The sequence below is a fragment of the Carcharodon carcharias genome, chromosome 20, assembly GCF_017639515.1.
Source record: "Carcharodon carcharias isolate sCarCar2 chromosome 20, sCarCar2.pri, whole genome shotgun sequence".
Classification (NCBI taxonomy): domain Eukaryota; kingdom Metazoa; phylum Chordata; class Chondrichthyes; order Lamniformes; family Lamnidae; genus Carcharodon; species Carcharodon carcharias.
In genome coordinates this window covers 88,951,788-88,974,393 of record NC_054486.1, presented here as the reverse complement: position 1 = coordinate 88,974,393, position 22,606 = coordinate 88,951,788, and the positions used below count along the sequence as shown (strand labels likewise).

The window sequence follows — 22,606 nt, the reverse complement described above, 5'->3', positions numbered from 1 at the left end:
AGACAGCAAAATGAACAAATTAACATGTCACCCTCATGTGACAATGTCATACGAGATGGGACATGTTAATATGAAGCACAGAAACTTTATTAAACTTTTTAAAAACAGACATTAAACCTCATCCCACCGGTGGATGAGGTTTCATGTTTTTCAGAAGCCCGCTGGGGCTCCTGGCCTGCCCGCCAGCCTTAAGCTTGGACGGGCAGGGCCTTTAATTGGGTTAATTATCCTGTCAATGGCCTCAATTGGCCATTGACAGGTCGGCGGGCGGACAGCTCATTTCGCTGTCCGCCCGCCTTCCTGAATATTTAAATGGGGCGGGATGACATCAGGGGTTTCTCCCGATGTCATCCCACGTCATTTTCGCATCGGCGAGCGGGCCCCGCCCCCCAACTCACCGACGGAAAAATTCTGGTCATAATGTTAGCTTTTATCAACGTAAGCATGCCACCATGTTCATACCTGGCTATGAAAAGAGAAAGAAAGGATTATACATGGTGATAATACATCTTCAAGTCAATGGGCCAGGACTTGTCATAGCAAGGCATCCAATGGTATCTGTAGTTAGACAGACTTGTCCCTGTACCCTTCTGCTCAAAACATTTTTCCTCACCAAGTTACTGAAAGTGTGAGCTGATAACAGCACAATGAGAGAAACAGCGCATCTAGGGCCTGAGTGAATAAAACAAACAACAGGTTCTCTCTTTAACCACTGAGGTCTAAGGTTTGCAAAATAAACACAGGAAGGATTGAGGAGGAGGAGGCTGAGTTAAAGTAGATGAATTCAATGTCAAATCAGCAATATAAAGGGAAGTGGAAAATAACTATTGGATAGAGAGAGGGGAAAAAAGAAAAAATTAAATTTAAATTTGACATTTTTCAAATCTCACTGAGAAATTCAAAACCTGAAGTTTTGTAATAGTTAATTACCCAATCAGCTCTGGCACCAGCAAAGTGTTAATGAACGCTAGAGAGTGATAAGAATACAGAACTTGGTGCCACAGCAGTAAAGTGGATAGCAAAGATGCATTTAAGGGGGTGCTAGAAATTCACACGAGGAAGGAAGGAATAGAAGGAAATGCAGATAGAGTTAGATGAAGGAGGGGTAAAAGGAGATTTGCATGGAGCATAAACGCTGGCATTGACCAATTGGGCTGAATGACCTGTTTCTGCACTATAGACTCTATGGGTTAACTTTTCAGCCCCCAGAGGGGCTGATATCAGACGCAGGTGGGCACTAAAAATAGCCCCACCGGCCAGCATGACTGTTCCCAGGCTTTGTTCCCAGACCATTTTTGCTGAGACGAGATGAGGGGTTGGGTGGACCTACCTGCCTTTATGTGGTGGGTACCCAACACAGCTTATTATGAACAAAAACAGAATTACCTAGAAAAACTCAGCAGATCTGGCAGCATCGGCGGAGAAGAAAAGAGTTGACGTTTCGAGTCCTTTTATGAGCCTGCTGAGGCCAATCAAAGAAGGCTGACAGATTTTCTAGTCAGCCTCCAAGGCCCCTCGGTGGTGGGGGCTGGCTTAGGTCCATGGAGGTAGCCCCTCAGCGGCAGATCAGGACGGAGCCAATGCTCCAAGCAGTGGCAAATTTAATAGGCATTTAATCGGCAAATATACAAAGCACCAAATAAAAATATGGTGGCTAAGCACAAGAAACTGTTTTTACAAAACTAATGGTGGAGTGGTGCATCTCAGACAACAACCTGTGGTTGTTTACATTTAACCAATCATCTGCTCCTCAACTGAAGCTGCCGCACCAGTTTTCCAGAAATAACAACAAGCACTATTAAGTATTGCCATTGTTTTGACAGCAAAGTCTTGTCTATTATCTTTCCAAAAACACCAACTAAAAACACAAGTGGAATAAGCATGAGTTATTTTAATTTTTAATTTTAATCGTGTTGTTTCTCCTTTCTTCTTTTAGTACAAAGTATAAGGTATGACAATAAAGGTCCGTTTATGACCAATCGTTTTATCAGGGCTGTTATACCAAAGCCCACACAAAGCTGATTTTAAGAGTAAAACAATATTGAAGCACTTGATGTTTCTAAACATATTCATTATACTGTCTCTCGCTGGATCATCAGATCAGCACTAAACCCTTAAGCCACATATTCTCCTGTGAATCTGAATGTGCCCCAAAAAAAAAAACCTGTCCAAAAGTTACATATTAAAAACACTGTTCAAGATGAGGGCAAATGATTGAAATTAATTGCAAGTGAGGTACACATCATTCAATTTTCAGTATTAACAGATGTTTACTCCTTCATATTGAAAAGAAGGATATAAATGTAGTTAACATGAAACAACAATCTTTCATTCAAAAAGGTTTCAGCAGACATTACCATTTCTAGAAGCAAATTTTCTTCTTTTTCCTTTTTGTGATCTAGCAAGTCTTTTTCTTGCAACCTTTTGGGAAACTTGAGAGGAGAAAAAAATGTCAAATCCTCCTTGCTGAATAACTAAACTGCTTAATTTGTTTCTGGAATAATTGATTGTTTTGAATCAAAGTACATCAAAATGCTCACTTACAGATTCCATGCTCATTTCCATTCGATCTAATTCCAAAGTAATCTAAAAATAAGAGTAAAAGAGTGTTGGCAGCAATTGAATGGAAATGAAAAGCACAAAAGAATCAAATTAATTTTGAAAATTTCATCAGGAATTTCCCTCATTGCTTCCAGTCAGTACAATTCCTTGCCTCCTGTTAAATGACAGAGGGTCCTAACCAGCAAATTTCTTCAGATTGGAGTCATGATAGCATAATGGCTTTTGATAGGATTATGGCATACAAGCCAACCTTGGAACCTTTAAAAAATCCATCCAAAAACAAGGGTTGATTTATACAGAGAATAAAATGTGGACTGCAAGTGTGGGTGGTCACCATTTTGAAATTTGGATAAAGCATAACATTGGTAATTCCTACTAAATTAATGTGGCACGATTTATTGAATGAATTAATAGTACAATCAAACAATTTTAAACGGTCAACTTCAACTGATGCAAAGAATTCATCGGATTCATCTTGAGTCATTTTGACTATGGCATCATCGTAAGGATCCCACTCTGGAACAGATTTGGCGCTTTCGCTTTCAGAATCACCCCTCCACAACAAATCATCTATCTTTCCATCCGTTGAATTGGATATTCTGCTTCTTGAGGTGTGTCCCATTCTTCAGACTTGCTCGTGCACATTTAGTTATTTAAAACGTTTTGCCCACAAAGCTGCTGGAAGTGTGAGCAAATGGTGCAGTGAGGGCAACAAGACATTTCAGACCTAAGTGAACAACAGGAGAAACAATGCATCTCCTTAACCAACAAGGAAAGACTGAGGAGCAGGGCAGATTAAGTTGGCCAAATTCAAGGTCAAATCAGGAACAGAAAAATGAAGAGAGGGAAAGAAAGGCTGGATCGAGAGAGAGAGGGGTATTAGAAGACAATGGAAAAGTAAGATTTTTAAAAGATGTTAAATTTGACATTTAGTCCTTTGGGAGTACATAACTTGAGTATTGCTGGAAAAAGAGACATGTCTAAGCTTTTTGTCTTGCACTCATCAGCACACTCACAACAATACCAATATAAAGGGGGAAAACATCAATTTATACCGTATGTGTGTGAATCCCCCACTAACAGGATGCTGTCGTCAAACCAAGAAGAGGTTCTGCATATCACACAAATGAGTAATGTGTTATATGAATTTCAGTGCCAGTGTGATGCTGGGTATGTAGGCCATACATCCCAAAGACTGGCAGATCGTATCAAACAGCATGTCCCAGCCGCTGTTCACAACGGGAAGTGTATAGACCATGCCCAACCAGCCCATGCTTACAAATCTCAAAAGTGCCCAACATTAGATGTGATTCTGCAATTGGACAACATTTGCTAAATAATCCTTAATGAATTATGCTGACAACCAATTTGAGATTGTCAGTCAGACCTGCAGTGTGGTGCATTTGCATGTATTGGAAGCTACTTCTCTTAATACACAGGGCCCTGTTCTTTGCAGGCAGAAAGAACATGTACACACATTGCGCCTGTTTCAGCTAAATAAAAAAAATTACAGCCATTCGCTGACTCAGTCCTTCCTCAGGGCAATGCCTTGAGCAATCAGGATCAAGCTGCCTGGCTTTAAATTCAAACAATGCTTGGAGGTTAACTTTCAGTCACGAGCAGTGGTACATTCTCCATGGCAATGCCACTTGCCAACCAATCAGTACTCTCTTCACATACAATATAAATTGCTGGTTTCCCCCTTACATTGATATTCTTGCGAGTGTCCTGATGAGTGCAAGGCAAAAAGCTTAGGCATATCTCTTTTTTCAGCAAAACTCAAATTGGACATTTTAAAAATTTACCGAAACAATGCTCGACCTGAAGGAATGAGATGCCACACTTATAATTATTTATTTTCTGGGCAAGACTGGTCATTAACAATAATCACATTAAAAAGGTACGTAAACTGTTAATGACAAAATTTAGCTTTCTCTGGTGAGTTTAATTGATAATTAATGTGCAAATGCTAAAACTTCACGAAAACTATGCCCGAAGCTAACGGTAGGCCTTGCGGTTTTCACAGTTCATGGGATATCTCTTCCTCCCTACAAGTTCCTGGCTAATTTGCATATTAATAATGGATGATGTTCAGGTGCCATATTTTTGGTACAGCAAACTCTGCCATGTGATAGCCAATTTTGTTTGAATATTAAACAATTTACAAGCAAAAAAGTTGTATAAAAAGCATAGCATTAGTACTAAAGATCAAATGCATTTTCCTTTCAAATGAACCACTGATTTAGTCACAAGGTTCAAGAAGGCAGCTCACCACCACCTTCTCAAGGGCAACTTAGGGATGGGCAATAAATGCTGGCCCAGCCAGCGAAGCCCACATCCCGTGAATGAATTTAAAAAAAAAGCATTGAACAAGTGTAACAATTCAAGACCGATCGCAGAATAATCAAAAAAGTTGTAAGCAGCAAACATACAATTCTCACTATCGCTGTGACATCTTTGTCCTTTTCCTGACACAGTAATTTCCTAACACAAAGCTCTAGTTGTTGAAGTAGGTATTTGTCAGCAGGCAGTTTCAATGCAGACTTCAATTTTGGCAGCATGTAACAGAATTTAATCCTGGAAGAATAAACATGAAACCATATATTGAGAGTTACAGCACACCACCAGCACTAATGTCAGTCTTTTGAAAAAAAAACCTTTGTATTTTCAAAACGGTTTGCAACCTAACAAAATGCAAACCCCACAATGAAAATAATTCCTAATATTTTTTCTACAATTCAGTTAGGTCATCAAATGGACATTTTCTTAGGTGATATGATCTGCTATGTTGAGATCTATTGTCACACATTTTCCAAAACGTAGTTGTGCGTCTGGTAAAGAGGGGTGGTGTTGGGGGTAGGGTGGAGGCGGGCAGAGGATGATGAGACGACTTTACAGCCTTTAATGCTGCTTTAGATTGTTGGGTTAAAGTATAAGAACATCAGTGGGAGGGTATCTTTGCTAAGCTGCTGAAACAGATAATTTATGATTCATTTTAAATACTCAGGCCTGTGATATGTAATTACTGGTGTGTAGTTTACAATCATTAGGTGTCAAACCAGAGAATGGGGCTGGGGGATTTATTCAGAATTTACAACTGTATTTACATGGAGTGGATGATGCTTTCTAATGAGTTCTGTACAAGCACTCACATTCACAGCTGCACCATCCATAAACCTAGAATTAACACAGCATTTTTTTTTGGTCAGCTGACAGTGTGACATTCATATAAGCCCATCACCATACTTAATCCAAGGTTCTCCAAACAAAATTGTTGAGAATTATACCCAGGTAGAAATTCCAATTGTTTGAAAAGGAGTGGACATTCTACCTCCAGAGGGAGACACCCTAACTGCACAAGCCAGAGAAGTTTTGAGGAATTCCAATCTGTGCTGCTGTTCAATGAGTAATGGCATACCAGCCCATACCACTGTGAAGGATCCTGATGCTTGTCCAGCTAGGCCCACCTTGCTCATTAGGTCATTGGTTGCAGGTTTAGAATTCCCCTCAGATACTTATTTGAAAAGATATGACTGCTAGGCAATTATTAACCATACCCTAAAATATTGTCTGGCGAGCATATTGGATTACTGAGTGCTCCAATGAGGTTCAATTCAGTTTATTTACTAAGTAGAACATGTTACAAAACTAAAAAACCTCTGGAAATACACTAGCCAATCGGGCAGCATCTACGGAGACAATAAACAAGTTAACATTTCACATACGGACTCTTTGTCGGACTGGAAGACTTTACTTCATAGATACTTCCGATTATGTCCAGTACTTTCATTTTTTGTTTCCGTATATGCTAGTATCAGCAACATGTTTGCTTTTTGTTCATCTCATAGATAAGTTGATTCCAGTGAATGAACAATCGAACAATTCAAGAAACCTTAAAATCAGTGATCCACCTTTCCTCCACCCTATACAGTAGTGTAATTCTATATAGCATTCCTGCCCTTTACCATAATATATAGATAATGGTTTAAAAACAATTAAGAATTTTACTAATATAATTTAAAACTTTATTTTGCTAATAACAAAAATAAAATCTAAACACCTCCCATTTGTGTGTGTGCATTCGTATATACGTATAATAAAAACAATACATTATTATTTTCTAGAACAATTAATTTTCTAAAACAAAGCTGTAGTTGTTTAAGTAGGTATCCACCAGAAGGCCATTTCAGCACAGACTAAATTTTGGCAAGTGCAACAAACTTTAGCCATATATTAATTGCGAAACTGTACATTGTAATTTACAGCATACCAGTAGCACATCGTTGCCTATTTTACGAGAATTCTTTTTCTACATTTTCAAAGTTATGTTTTGCAATAAAAACCATTATCAAATTTTTTTATTCATTAAACCTACAATATTGCACATTTTTCTAGGTGTAATCTGGAGTTGTTGCTTCAGTTTTGGTTTGGAATGTTTGTTCACATTTTAGCATATTTCAAAATTCAAAGTGCAGTTCTAACAAGCCTTGAATCATCCAAATATCTTACACTATGTCAGAACTATCTGGAAATGAATATTTAACCCAAGGATGCATTTGCTAATACCATAATTGCAGAGGGTGCACTCCCCGCACACGTGCATATGTAGTGTCAGTTCCTGTGACATCACTGACAGTGACATCAGCTGCCTGCATTAAAGGTGATGCAGATCATAGACAAAAATAATATGCAACACTGTTCTCGCTCCCTCCCACTGCCATTGACTGCTTCCCTTCACGGTGTCCCCAGTACCTTTGCCGCTTCGCCCCTCTCCCTCCTGTCCCCTTCACCACTCTTCATCTACTCTCTCCACTGTTTTTCTCCTGTTCCTTTTGCTGCTTCCCACCCCCCACTCCCTTTGCCTCCCTCCTATTCAGGCAGAATGGATGGCAAGGGCAGCAATGAAGAGCCAAGAGAAGGACAGTCAACAAGGTGCAGCGATTAAAGTTGGGATGACCAAGAGGCCAGAATTAGATGAGCCCAGATATGAGGATTGAGAGGTTGGAGGGTATTACTCAGATAGGGAGGGGCCAGGCCAGGCCATGGAGAGATTTAAAAACATGGATGAGATTTTAAAATCAAGACTTTGACCAGCAGGCAATGTAGGTCAGCAAGCACAAGGGTCATAGGAGAAGCAGACCAGATGTAAATTAGGACATAGGTAGCAGAGTTTTGGATGGCCTCAAGTTTATGATGGGTAGAATGTAAAACACCAGCCAAGAGTACATTGGAATAATCAAGTCTAGAAGATAACAAAACAATGAATGAGGGTTTGAGCAGCAAACGAGATGAAACAGGGGCAAGGTTGGACAATGTTACAGAGTCTTAGCTGGGCTTATTGATGGCGCAAAGATGTGATCAGAAGCTCATCTTGGTGTCACATCAGTCACGCAGGTTGCAAACAGTCTTGCCAAGGAAAGGGATGGAGTCGGTAGTTAGGGAATGGAGTTTGGATTGGAGACCAAAAACAATGGCTTCAATCTTCCCAATATTAATTGAAGGGAACTTCTTCTCATCCAATAATGATAATCAGTCTGATAATTTAGCAACAGTGGAGGATTCAAAGGAGGTGGTGGTAGAGGTAGTGCATTTGAATGATGTCAACAAGGGGCAGCATGCATGATAGATCCCTGGGGAACACCAGAAGTGCGGGAGCAGTAAGAAAAGCCATTGCAAGTGATACTTTAGCTATGATTAGGTTGATAAACACAGAACTGGTGAGAGCAGTCCCACTCAGCTGGTTCACAGTGGAGGAGGATGGAGTGATCAATGATCTCAAAGACTATAGACAGGTCAAAAAGGATGAGGAGGGGTTTATATTTGTCACTGTCACAAAGGATGTCATTTGTGACTTTGATAACAGCAGTTTTGTTACTATGGCTGGAGTGGAAACCTGTTTGGAGACATTCAAACATGGAATACCAGGATAGGTGGGTATGGATTTGAGAGGAGACATGTTTAGGGATAAAAGCGAACTACTGCGGATGCTGGAAATCTGAAACAAAAACAAAAAATGCTGGAAAAACTCAGCAAGTCTGACAGCATCTGTGAAGAGAAAGGCAGAGTTAATGTTTCGAGTCCAAATGACTTCTTCAGAGCTAAAGGGAAATAGAAATGTGGTGAAATATATACTGTTTAAGAGAGATGGAATAGGTGAAGCTGGATAGAAGGCCATAAACAAAAGATCAAAGGGTTGTTAATAGTGGTGGTACTGGCTAAAGGAGGTGCTAATGGTGACATTAAGAGTGGAAAGCAGAATGTGATAATGGCAGGACCAGGGTAAGCGCTCTGGAAAGTGTCAGATGGCCATAGTCGGGGGAGGGGGGGGATTGAAAAGCTGGAGATAAAACAATGAATAAAAATGGAAATAAATTTGAAAAATAATAATAATGAAAGTAAGTGGGAAAAAAAAAATTTTAAATAAAAATGAATATAGAAAAAAGGGGAACAAAAAGGTGGGGGTGGCGGTGGGGGGGGGGGGGGGGGGGGGGGGCAGGGGGATGGAGGAGAGAGTTCATGGTCTGAAGTTGTTGAACTCAATGTTAAGTCCAGAAGACTGTAAAGTGCCTAATTGGAAGATGAGGTGCTGTTCCTCCAGTTTGCATTGAGCTTCACTGGAATATTGCAGCAGGCCATGGATGGACATGTGGGCATGAGAGCAGGATGGTCTGAATATAACTCCTCAGATCAGCACACCTGGCAGGTGAACCCATCCTTCTCCCAAGGCACCTCATCAAATCCCTTTCTAACCAGCCTCCAAAGGGGCTCAGTCATTTTGCAATGTCACACACACCCCTCACAGTGACCTTTCACAAACATCATCCTTCCATTCTTCCTAAACATTCCACACATAGCTTTCTCCTTTATTTCCTTGCAGGAAAGAGACAGAGAACCAGAGGTAGTTCTCCCATAATAGCAGCCCTGACAGCAGTAGAGGAGGAAGTGCTGGAGTTAAGACAGAACTTTATGCGCCTGATAATTGGTGATGGGAGATAAGGGGGCCTCACAGATACATGGTGACAGAAATAAATGTCACACAAACAGATGGCAAACAACACTCACTCATGTGGACTCCTTGTCAGTAGTCACAAAAATATGATATGCACAATGCGGTTTAGCATCCTCTTACCTTGTCAGTTCTGATTCATCTTCATCTTTCATCTTCCATAGGTCCCACAAGTATCCCTTAAGCAGCTACTGCCAGGGGAGGATGAGGATTCCTAAGAGGATGCACTGTCACATGACTCATATACACCCTCCATCAGCTCAGATAAGTACACCTCAGTAGGGCCAGCAAGGCAGGTTGTTGCGTACATCAGAAGTGAGCAGGATCAAGTACGGCAATGGAGAGGCCCCATCTCAGGCGCGGGATCCTTCAAGCTCTGCTCAACTGCATGCAAATGCTGAGCATCAGAGTTCACCAATGATGAGGACTACTCTGAAGCTGCAACAGAAAATGTGTGAAAGTCTATCAGCCTTTCCAGCTGCACAACTGTACAGTGATTGGACAAGTCTACCTCTAGCATGAGTGCCATGATGTCTCAAGCATTTGAACAGGTGCCTATGCCCATGGAAAGGGTGACCATCTTCATGGACCATCAGATGCAGCAGGCAGCCAAGTACATGCTTATCCTTACCAATATGGCCTGCACAGTCTACCATATCTTAAATAGGATGGAGGAAAGCCTTGCCTTGGCCATTCAGCGCTTCAATGAAGTGCAGCAAAGTGCTCCCTAGCTCTTGGCTTGAATAAGTGCTGTGTGCTGGGAGCAGAAGGACAGACAGTTGTTTCAGAACTGACATGCCAGATGGCTGCATTGCCTCAGATTATCTGAAGCACGTCTGAATCAGTCCATCTTGGGCAACCATAGCTGGATTTGCCCTCAGCACATCAGGCTCCCCCTCTGAAGATGTAGAACAGTCATCATCTTCAGCATCCTGATGGCTTGCTCAATGACCACTTGTGCTCATGTGGCTTCAGTCGTACCTTTCCTGGGTATCAGTGGTAGGGCTTTTCACAAGTGTCAACAATCAGCCCCTTAGAGGATAACCCTCATCTCCAAGAAAACAACCGCTGGAACTGCTTGGAGATGCTTTGGGGGACTGGCACAGGTTGAAGGCATCATGGCAACTTCTTGGGTAACTTTCACAGAACATGCATCACAGAACATCTTTCAGTGGTTGCATACCAAATGAATATTAATGGAGTGTAGTCCTTTTCCATTGATGAATACTGCTAGGTGGCCTGGGGGAACCCAGATTGCCACAAGTGTATAATCAATGACTCCCTGTGGGAATTCAGTCAGAGAAGCATATGTGAGGGCTATCTCATTCTGACTGGACTCATAGTAGCGAAGTGATCGTAGGTGGTGGCCCTGGCAAACATGACATCTGTCACCTGCAGATAGACTTTTGGGCAGCAGATTGTGAAATTCTACAAGTGTCACCAGCAGGTTCCTGGAGGGAGTTGGAGGAGAAGAAATTCAAGACTATTGTGACATTGACTGCAACTGGTAGTGCATGCCCACCTGCTCCACTTGGCAGAAAGTCTTCTTCCAGGAGGCTGAAAACGTCAGCAACCATCTGATAGGAAATATGAGCCTCTGCAGGCACTGGTGCTCAGTCATGTCCAGAGGCTAATCCTCTACCTGTATATTCTGTGCTCAGGCTACTGCCTCATGCAAGTTAATGCTCTGTGTTTATCCCCTCTGTCCTGTAGAGTGGCAGGCACTTGAGGAGAAGGTTACTACTACTCCTCCTATCCCTCATCAGAGATCCAAGATAGAGCTGCATAAGCAGCTTCCATGCTGATCTGAAGTTGGACAGCAGAGAAGTGCAGATCAAAGGCACAAAAATTGAAAGCAACATAAATGACTGCCAAAGTGTTGGAAATCACCTCCAAAGCAATGAAAGCACACTCCCAGAACAAATCATTTCACTTAGGCAAAGCAGCAGCTGTTGTGTCTCAGTATTCTTGCCTGTCACTTGCTCAGTCCGGTCAATCCTCACTGTCTTCTCACCTTGTTTCAAGTTCTGGGAAACCCGAGCATTGAGAGCTAAACACAGAATCCAGTGTTAAAACTCCATTCAATTGCCTTATAACAAAGTCAAATGTCAGACTCAGCTGGCCTGCTGGGGTTTCCCATGTGCTAATGAACATGCTTGAGTTAGATGCAAAATTCGGTGAGTTCCTGGCATGCCAGCAATTTTTATTCTATTAACTAGCCGCCCACCAACACCCACCCACCCCGATAGGTTAAAATTTCCCCCAATGGTTCTGTTTTGTTAAACCATTCTTCATCTCCAGAGGTGTAGTTTTCTACTCCCAAAAAGGTTTTTTCACAAAGTATTAGGCATTACTTTAAATTTGCTTTGGATTATATCTGGTTAATCTGAATAACCTGATATCCCGTGCTATGCATTAACAACTCCAAAGCTTGAAATATCAGTTTCAGTTCATTCAGTCTCAAAGAGTAGCTGTGAAAAATAAAAATTTCACACTGATGCAGCAGAGAATATTCATCAGATGCTCGAGCTAAGCCTAAATATTTGTGCTACCAAAGGAAACTTTGACACTGTTATGAGGTTGCCACATACTCTGTAGCAGTGCCAGTTGGAGCATGAAATGAGCTCTTCTCCTTTACAAGAGTTAAAAAGGTTATTACAAAATGGTGCCAAGCAACAAGCATATAATATGTAGCAATATAGCAATGATCTACTTACCTTACATTTGGAACAGGATCATTTGAAAGTTCAAGTACAGGCAGGAAAAAGTATTTACAGAAGAAGGCTTTTGAAAACAGATCCATGATACATTCACAAGTGTCAAGAAATCTTAGTCTGTTCCAGCAACTTCTTCCTTGACCAAGTTCTGGAGCAGGAAAGTACAATGTTTTAATTAATCGAACAAAAGGGTTTTTTTTTAATGCAGCACATTTTGTGGTTTCATCACAGTCTCTGCTTCTATTTCAAAATACCCGCTATTACAAATAAACAGCTTTTTCTTTAAAAAAAGGTACAGGCTGGACATCTAAAATAAAAATAGAAATTACTGGAAGGCCAAGTGAAGAGAGCACACTAGATTATTGATGTTTTAGGGATTATACACCCAAAATGCCAACAACTTGTCTTTTCTCTTTACAGATGTTAACTCAGCTGCTGTATATTTCCAGCAGTAAGATATATATTTGAAATTTACAGATGGCTAATTTTATAGATGATGCACGATAGAATATAGAGAAAATTGTGCACCTTTAGCCGCCTATCACGTGAAATAAATCTTCCAAACAACTCGAAAATCATAGGGAAATCAGCGCCTTTTGGGATTTTTGCGGTGCTGTTAAATGTACCCCAGCAAAGCTTTTTCTCATCAGTGACATGTTGGCAAAAATGTTCAGAATTTGTTTTTTTACATATCAGTTAAGGAAATCGTTCTGCTAAAGCCTTTTAGTAATGCTTTGACTCGACTATTTTTTTAATTGATTAAAAATAACATTATAGTCATTGATAAGTAAGACGTTGGTCTACCATCGGAAGTAGGATGTGATATTCATGACAAAGGCTCACAAGAGACAAAAGAATGAGGGAATAAACTTAATGGTTCGTGAAAAGAAATTCTAAAAGGGATAACTCTCCATCAAACTACATCTCTAAAGAATCATATACTTTTGAAGTGCAGTCACTCCCGTAATGTAGGAAATGCGGCAGCCAATTTGTGCACAACAAGCTCCCACAAACAGCAATGTGATAATGACCATAAAATCTGTTTGTGTGATATCAACTGAGGAATAAGTATGGGTCAGTAAAACAGGGAAATTCCCCTGCTCCTCTTCAAAATAGTGCCATGGCAGCTTTTATGTCCGTCTGGGAGGGCAGATGGGACCTCGGTTTAACATCTCCTCCAAAAGATGCACTTCCGATTGTGCAGCATTCCTTTAGTACTGCACTAGAGTGTCAGCCTTAATTTTTGTGTTCAGGTCCTGGAGTTGTACTTGAACCCAGAAAAGCTTGTGGCTCAGAGGTAAGAGCCACAGCTGACACAGTTATTCCAAGCAGTAGCATTAAAGTTATGCAGTCGGAACAAAATCTTGTGAAATTGCCCTCAGCGTTAACTGAATGATGGGGAAGGATCTTTTCCTACTAATCTAACGCCAATGCAAGTGGCACATTTATCTTATTCTAGCATCATAAAAATGAAATAACAATATGTTCTTTACATCTAAAGGATAAAACTAAGTTCTTTGCAAAATTCAGGTTGGATGAATTCCTGCACTCCTCTCACATGATATTAGGCTAGATGGGTGAGCAGCCAAGGCATGCAACTCCCAGAAAATAGATGCTCTTCAGATAAGGTTTTTCACATTAGAAATAGATATAGGTGCAAAGAATCGCTTATATATTCAATAAAAAATTAAAAGGTGTAAATTTAAATAATGCGCTAAACTCACTCTAAAGTATACAGTCATGGCTTAAATTACTTCAGAACTCACTCCTGATCCATAAAAAAGTTAGTGGAGTTATATAGTTAGTTATATAGAAAAGAACAGCACAGGTTAAGCAGAATAGTAATAAATTAGAACTAAAACAGTAATGAGACAATTGGAGAAAGGATAAAACCAAAGAAAATGCAAATGGAACTAACCAAGAAGCAAAACTTTAGAACATAGGCCAGAATCTTCGGGTTGACGAGCGGGGTCCGCCCCTGCTCACCGATGCATAAAATGACACACAGGGACAACGGCCGTGCTTCCCAACGTCACCGCGCGTCATTCAGATCCTCAGTTCGGCAGGCGAGCACTGGAATCAGCAGCACGCCTGCCGAACTGCCAAAGGCATATTAAGGCCATTTAAATAATGAACTGAGCTGAAGATAGCGCTCAAATTTTAGATTGTGAAAAATTTGGAGAAAGCAATTGTTAGGATAAAACAGAAAAAAAATTATGGGGAGAATTTTAGAGAGTGGGTGCGGGCGGGCACACAGCTGATTGCTGCCCATGATTGACTGCGAGCTGCCATATTACATGAGCAGGCCAATTAAGGCCCACCCAGAGTGACACGCACCCGGGCGCGGAGTGCTCCCTGTGCGGGTGCAGTGGGGGAAGGCTGAGTTTGGGGCCTGCACTCTTTCGCGCATGCACGTGAAACAACGCGGAAAACTCCCTGAGGCACAGAGCTGCCTCGGAGATTAGTTTGTTTTTTAAAAATTTTAATAAAGAAAAAGAAAAAAATTTTGCAGACATGACACCGCACAGGGAGCACTCAGCGCACCTGGGTGCGTGTCACTCTGGGTGGGCCTTAATTGGCCTGCCCACGTAATATGGCAGCACGCAGCCAATCATGGGCAGCAATCAGCTGTGTGCCCGCCTGCACCCACTCTCATCCAGCCCCCCGACAGAGAAAAATTTCTCCCCATAATTTTTTTCTGCTTATCCTAATAATTGCTTTCTCCAAATTCTTCACAATCTAAAATTTGAACACCATCTGTCACCTCACCAAAAAAAAATCCTAAGTAAAATCAATGAAGTTGATACAAATGAGTTGGAAGTCCTGCGTACAGGCTAAGAGAGCACAAAACAAATAAGTAGCAGGGATAGACTATATTTAAAGCAAAAGAAACTAGGGAGATTTGTGAGACACTCACAGCCAGTGATAGAGTCACCGGACATGTGGATATCCAGTCAATTGGAAACAAGCCAATGAAGTGCCCACATCCAAACCCTTGACCAAATATACATCAGCAAGTAAGACCAATGAATCTCACTTGTCTTTCATGGAAAATAATGGAACTGACCACCAGGGTCAAACTTGAGCACTATATGTAAAAAACAATCAAAGGAACAGTAGCCAAAAGGAAAAGATCCTGTCTAGCCAATCTCCTTGACTTCTTTGATGTAATGACTTTCCAAGTGCACTGTGAAAAACCCAAAAAGCATTTGAAAAAGTTCCAAAGACGAAAGATTATTGGTCGAACTCAAAACAGAGAGAAGTCAAATTAAATCTGATTATGAATGGGTAAGAAACTGGTTGAAAGGTAGAAAAGACAGTTACTCATAAAGGAGTTACATTGGAGTGGGAGATGGTAGCAAAAACAAGAGAATGGCCTAAGGCTTGGTGTTGGGATCAGTACAGTTCCTCATGTCATAAATAATTTAGACTCAGGAACTCATTGCAAAGTGGTCAAATTTGCAGATGAAACCAGACTGGGAGCTGCAACAGAATCAACACAGCAATTGAGAGCTTACTGAATGGGTTGGACAAAGTAAGTACATGGGTTGATTAAATTTGATGTGGACAAGCACAATATACTGCACATAGGGGCAAATGAGATATACACACACGACATGAATGGTGTTGAAAGAGAGTAGGATAAAGCTGAGAGAGACTGAAGAGAATTGTTTGACCAGATGGTAAAATACTTTCATCCAATAAAGGACCAAACTAATTGATGTCTGAATATAAAGCCAGAACATTAAAATTTAAGTCAGAAGAAGTTGCAGTTAAACTGTACAGTGCTCTAGGCATCTTGAGTACGATAGGCAGGATTTCGCGGTCGGCATGCGGGACAGGCGGGACCTGCATGCCGATGCGTAAAATGATGCGGGATGACGTCGGGCGGAACTCCTGCGTCATTTCAATTTTCAGGTCGGCAGGGGCGCAGCCGAATCAGCTGTGTGCCCGCCAACCTGTCAACGGCCAATTGAGGCCATTTAAAAAGTAATTGCAGCAGTTAAAGGAGGTTGGCGGGCAGGCCAGGAGCCCCAGCGGGCTTCAGAGGTTTCATGTAGGTTTTTAAAAATTTAATAGAAGTTTAACTAAAAGTGATGGACATGTCCCAACTCATGTGACACGCTGGACAGGCCTTAATTGGCCCGCCCACGTAAAATCAGGGGCGCCGATCGGAGGCACGCCTGCACGTACCCACTCTTGAACTGAACAACCCCGCCCCCCCCCAGCCCCACTGACAGGGGGGGAAATTTTGACCCATGTCTAGTTGTGGGTTCTAAGGCACAAGGGAGGCACTAGAAGTCACGGGGTTGAACTTCAATAGAAAAGGTCTCATTAATGAGGAAAACTAGGATAAACTTGAGCTTTACGACCTTGAAAGCAAGCATCTGAGAAGTGATCTTATAGAATTACACTAGCTGGTTAGAAGTATGAAAAGTATATATCCAAAATATTATTACAAAAGAGTGGGACAAATTCAAACAAGCAAAAGCAAAATTAAGAACATGTAAATGAATTTGCATTTATATAGCACATTTCATAGAATGCTTACAGCACAGAAGCAGGATAATTCAGGCTGTCGTTTCCATGCTCTCTGCAAAAGCAACTCAGTTAGTCCTACTCCCACTCTCCATAGCCCTGCACTGATTTTCTCTTAAGGTGCTTTTCCAATTCGCTTTTGAGAGCCATGATTAAATCGGCCACCACCACACTCTCAGGCAGATCCTAACCACTCGCTGCATTAAATAGTTTTTCCTCATGTCGCCTCTTATTCCTTTGCCAATAATCTTATCTGTAACCTATGATTCTTGGTCTTTTGCCAATGGGAACAGTTTCTCTCTCATCCATTCTTATACCCCTCATGATCTTGAAGACATCAACCAAATCTCCTCTCAATCTTCTCTTCTCTAAGGAGAGCATGCCAGCTTCTCCAATCTATCCACATAACTGAAGGCCCTCATCTCTGGAACCATTCTTGTATATCTTCTTCTGGTTCCTCTACAAACCCTTCACATCTTGCTGGAAATGTGGGGCCCAAAATTGGAAACAAGACTCCAGTTAAGGCCAAACCAATTTTTTCATAAAGGTTCATCATAACTTCCTGGCTTTTGTACTCCATGCTTCCATTTAAAAGCCCAGGATCCCATATGCCTTTTTCATTAACCTCTTTCTCAACCTGCCCTGCAACCTTCAATGATTTGTGCACATATACCACTAGGCTTTAAGAATTTAGAGTATATTAAGAAACAATTGAAAACTGCTATAGAGAGCTGCACTGTGCTTCTGGATGGATGAATTAAAATGGGCTGAAAGAGTATTTTCAATGTATTTATTCAGTGATCTGGTGAAAGAGACAGGAATTCCCTTTTCACTTACTGACGTAGATCCTTCTTTGTGTGCTGCAAATTGCATAAAAACTATGTTGGTAACCGTTATTTACTGCTGTAATCCTTAACGGCTCACCATAATAAACACCCCATACCTTCCCTCCAAAGGCTGGGTGGGGAAGATGCTAGAACTCTCGATCATTTCCTTTTCATGGGAGTGGAGAGGGGGGAGATAAGAGAGGGTAAGTATTGTGTGCGATGGATTGGCAAAGAAACGGTGTGGAAACAGTAAGTAAAGCAAAAAAAAAAGAATTTGGAAAGAATAACAGTGAAAATCAGGAAAGTAATTAATCAGATTGGTGAGAGGAAGAAATAAAAAGAGTAAGATCGCCAAGAATTGGATAGTTGAATGATAGATATGTGAATTCACAAAGTATCCCAAACAGCAGTGAAGATTAAGAGCAATTAATAAGTGTCAATAAGGGCTGTAATACAGAGGTTTAGACAGACTGGGATCTTAATATCCTTGGCAACAATTGTAGGAGAATTCAAGAGAGCAAAAAGGATGTTGGTTGCAATAATATTGGATTTTTATCAGTTTTAAAATGCAAGGTTGCATTAACAATAAATTCACAGAGTTAAATGAGAAAGAAAGTGGCACACCTTGGGAGATAGTGGCATAGGGGTTTTATCACTAGCCTAGTAATCCAGAGGCCCAGGCTAATGCTCTGGGTTACTTTGGACGGGTTCAAATCCCACCATGGCAGCTGGTGGAATTTAAATTAAATTAATAAATCTGGAATTATAAAGCTAGTCTCAGTATGGTGACTGTTAAACTATTATCGATGGTCATAAAACCCATCTGGTTCACTAATGCCCTTTAGGGAAGGAAATCTGCTAGCCTTACTTGATCTGGCCTACATGTGACTCAGATGCACAGCAATGCGATTGACTATTAACTGCTCTCTGAAATGGTCCAACAAGCCACTGAGTTCAAGGGCATTTAGGGATGGGCAACAAATGCTGGCCTTGCCAGTGAGCCCACATCCCCAGAAGGAATAAAGAACAAAAACTTTCAATGTTTATTACAAGCTATTAAATAGTGAAAATGAATCTCAACATCAAGAGCAACAAGACAATAGCACTGGGTGATTGTAACTATCTCAAGGTATATTGGGCTAAAAATAATGTCTGTGTTTAAAGTGGAGAACTTTTTCTTTGAATACTCAAGACTGTTTTCTAGATGATGTTTCTATTCCAATATGGAAGTAAGCATTGCTTGATTTCATATTGGGAAATGAAGTGGGATGATAACATAGGTTCATTGTGAAAATAGTAAAGTAATACGAACAAAGATAACAAAGATAAAGACAACATTTGGTGAGATAGGAAGGCTCAAATTATGACAGCAATAAATAGGATAATGAATTACGGTAAGGTCATTAAGAACCAAAAATATATATGCTTCCAACAGAAAATGTGAGAGGGGCAGGATGGGGGGGGGGGGGGAACATCAATTAATAGAGCTCCTTGAGTTAATTGGGGGATTAACACTAAGTTGAAACTTAACATGATAACACTAGGCCCAACAATGCAAAGAAAATCAGGGATATAGAATGTGTACTGGAGAGGTGTAAAGGGAGGTTAGATTCATTTAGAATATAAGAAGGAAATAATAAGGGCTTTTATATGAAAAGTAAAAAACAAAAATCAAAAGAGAGTCAGATCACTAAAGGCAGCATTTATTGCACATCCCTAATTGCCCTTGTTCAGAGGGCATGCTTAAGAGTCAACCACATTGCTGTGGGTCTGGGGTCACATGCAGTCCAGACCAGGTGAGGACAGCAGATTTTCTTCCCTAAAGGACATTAGTGAACCAGATGGGTTTTTATGACAGTTGAAAATGGTTTCATGGTCATCATTAGACTTTTAAATCCAGATATTTATTGAATCCAAAGTGCATCATCTGCCACGGTGAAATTCAAACCCAGGTCCCCAGATCTTTACCCCAGTTCTCTGGATTACCAGTCCAGTGACAATACCACTATACCACTGCCTCCTCATAAAGAAGAAATGGCAAAGATGTGTATGAATGAGGACAGAAAGGTAGACTAAAATATGATACAATTGTTGAAATAACAGTAAAAACGAATTTGGCTGAAAAAAACTTAACAGAACTCAAAATAAATAAAGCATCAGACTTTGAAGCCACAAATTTTAGCCGTTGAAGGAAGTCAGAAAAGGGGTTAGCAGCAGTTCCGATCACAATATTCCCCAATCCTTTCTGGATAAACAAATTACTCCAGGAGACTGAAGAGTAGTCAATGTAACATTTTTGTTTGAGAAGGAGGGAAGAATAAATTGACTAACTACAGACCAATTAGTCTAATGTCATATGAACTAGGAGGAGTAGGCCATTCAGCCCCTTGAACCTGCTCCACCATTCAATAAGATCATGGCTGATCTGATTGTTGCTTCAATGCCACTTTCCTACCTTTCCCCAAAACATTTTGACTCCCTTGTTAGTCAAGGATCTATCTACCTCTACCTTAAGAATATTCAATGACCCTGCCTCTACCATCCTCTGGAGAAGCGGGTTCCACAAAATCAACCCGCAGAAAAAAAATTCTCCTCATTTCTGCCTTAAATGGGAGATCCCTCATTTTTAAAACTGTGCCCCCTAGTTCTAGCCTCTCTCATATGTGGAAACATCCTTTCAGCACCCACTCTGTCAAGCACCTTCAGGATCTTGTACGTTTCAATAAGAGCACCTCTCATTCTTCTAAACAGCAAATAGATACAGGCCCAGCCTGTCCAACCTTTCCTCGTAAGATAACCCCCTTATCCCAAGAATTAGCCGAGTGAACCTTCTCTGAACTGCTTCTCATGCAATTATGTCCTTTCTTAAATAAAGATACCAAAACTGTACACAGTACTGTAGATGTGGGCTTACTAATGCCCAGTACAACTGTAGCAAAACACCTCTACTTCTATACCTCAATCCCTTTGCAATAAACAACATTCCATTTGCCTTTCTACTCAATTGCTGTACCTGCATAGTACCTTTTGTGATTCATGCACCAGGATACCCAGAGCCCTCTGCAATCTCTCTCCATTTAAATAATATGCTGCTTTTCTATTCTTCCTGCCAAAGCAGACAAGTTAACATTTTCCCACATTATACTCCATCTGCCAATTTTTATGCCCACTCACGTTATCTTTATCCCTTTGTTGGTCCCTCATGTCCTCTTTGCAACTTACTTTTCTTCCTATATTTGTGTCATCAGCAAATTTAGTAACTATACATTTGATCCCTTCATCCAAATCATTGATATAGGTAGTAAATAGTAGAGGCCCCAGCATTCATCCATGTCACTCCACTTGTTATATTCTGCCAACCCAAAAATGACCCATTTATGCCTACTCTGTTTCCTGTTAGCTAATCATTCCTCTATCCATGCTAATATGTTATTCCCCACACCATGAGCTTTTATTTTGTGTAGTAACCTTCGATGTAGCACCTTGTCAAATACCTTCTCGAAATTTAAGTACACCACATCCACAGGTTCCCCTTTATCCATGTTGTTTGTTACTTCCTCAAAGAACTCTAATAAGTTAGTCAAACATGATTTCCCTTTCACAAAACCATGTTGACTCTGCCTGATTGCATTGAAATTTTCTAAGTAACAAGCTACAATCTCCTTAATATTAGATTCCAGCACTTTCACTATGACAGATGTTAAGCTTTGTCAATTGAGGGTAAACTTTTATTCAGGGAATAATCAAAGGTATGGATTTGTTAACCATAATTTGTAATTGACATATGTAATAGCTTTTTTTTTAAAAAGTGACAGATTGTGATGATACAGTTTCCTGTCAAATCAACAGACAAATCTCAGTTGATGAGGTGCACTGATGGGAGATTAACCAAATCTTGGACACACATGTAGGACTGCAAGTTCAATTGAAAGCCAGATGAGACTAGCAGAATGTATGCCAAGTGTTCAACAGCCCAATCTTGCAACCTCACAGCCTCAAATTCATTCAAATCAACCTACTAGAAATGACGCACTGTGGTCCATTAGTGGCTGTATCTTCTTAGGTATTGGGTTAATATTGTAAGCTGTTTTAGAGTGTGTCTTGAAATCATTTGATCTGTCCATCACTGCTTTGATAATTTGACTGCTATCCACAATGGAAGATGGTTTGCAAATTCTGTTGTCAGACTTGCGAATGACATGTCCAGGCCAACACAACTGGACCTTTCAATTGTTCCTTTGATTGCAGTTATTTTGCAGTGCTTGAAGTACTCAATGTTAGGCAGTCAGTCCTGTCACTTGACAGCAATGATGCATCACTTCATTCAAAACACAGGATCATGTTTTTATCGATGAGATCATTAAGAAAGCATGCTGCCTATCAGACAGTGAAGTACCATGAATGCCATGCCATGCTTAAAGGCATGACCAGAGTAAGGAAACAAAAGATCTTAGGCTGAATTTTACTCGGGTGGCAAAATTCCCACTGCCTGGGCCAAAAGCAGGAGCTGACCATGCTTTGGTTGGCAGCAGGACTCACCCTCAAGAGCTGCTGGCCATTGCTGAAGCTGCAACTGCAGGGACAGGATACCTCGGTGGCTGGCTGTCCTTAAAGACAGGAGTGGGATTAGGGAATGCTGGGAGCTGGCAGGCAGGCCCCAGTGATTGGGTGCTGGTAGGGGCCCTTCATAGGCATTAAAGTGCCCAAAAAGGAGGGCCCCCAAAGTAGCCTGCCAGATTTCACTGAGCAGTCTCTCCCACATGGAGTCAGGAGTTAGCCCCTCATTGACAGGCATCAAATCTATAACATTTCTCAACACTGGTAGAATGGCATGGTGGTGGGAAAATTCCTTCCTGCACCATTTTGCCAGCCTTCCCACTTCCCAACCATCATCAATTCTGGCCTCTGTCTCCTCGTTTGGTTACATATGTTGCTACTATGAGGATTAAGCAAAT

General features: G+C 40.9%; 1 protein-coding gene across 1 annotated transcript in view; it reads right to left on the bottom strand.

Annotated features, from left to right (window-relative positions):
- The window catches only part of ppp4r4 (protein phosphatase 4, regulatory subunit 4), a 163,599-nt gene that overhangs the window by 3,575 nt on the left and 137,418 nt on the right, over positions 1 to 22,606 (bottom strand). The window contains exons 16-19 of the mRNA XM_041214211.1: positions 12,286 to 12,433; positions 4,995 to 5,139; positions 2,545 to 2,586; positions 2,358 to 2,432 (exon numbers count right to left, since the gene is read on the bottom strand). Coding sequence (XP_041070145.1) covers positions 2,358 to 2,432; positions 2,545 to 2,586; positions 4,995 to 5,139; positions 12,286 to 12,433 — 410 coding nt within the window. The remainder of the gene's footprint in view (positions 1 to 2,357; positions 2,433 to 2,544; positions 2,587 to 4,994; positions 5,140 to 12,285; positions 12,434 to 22,606) is intronic.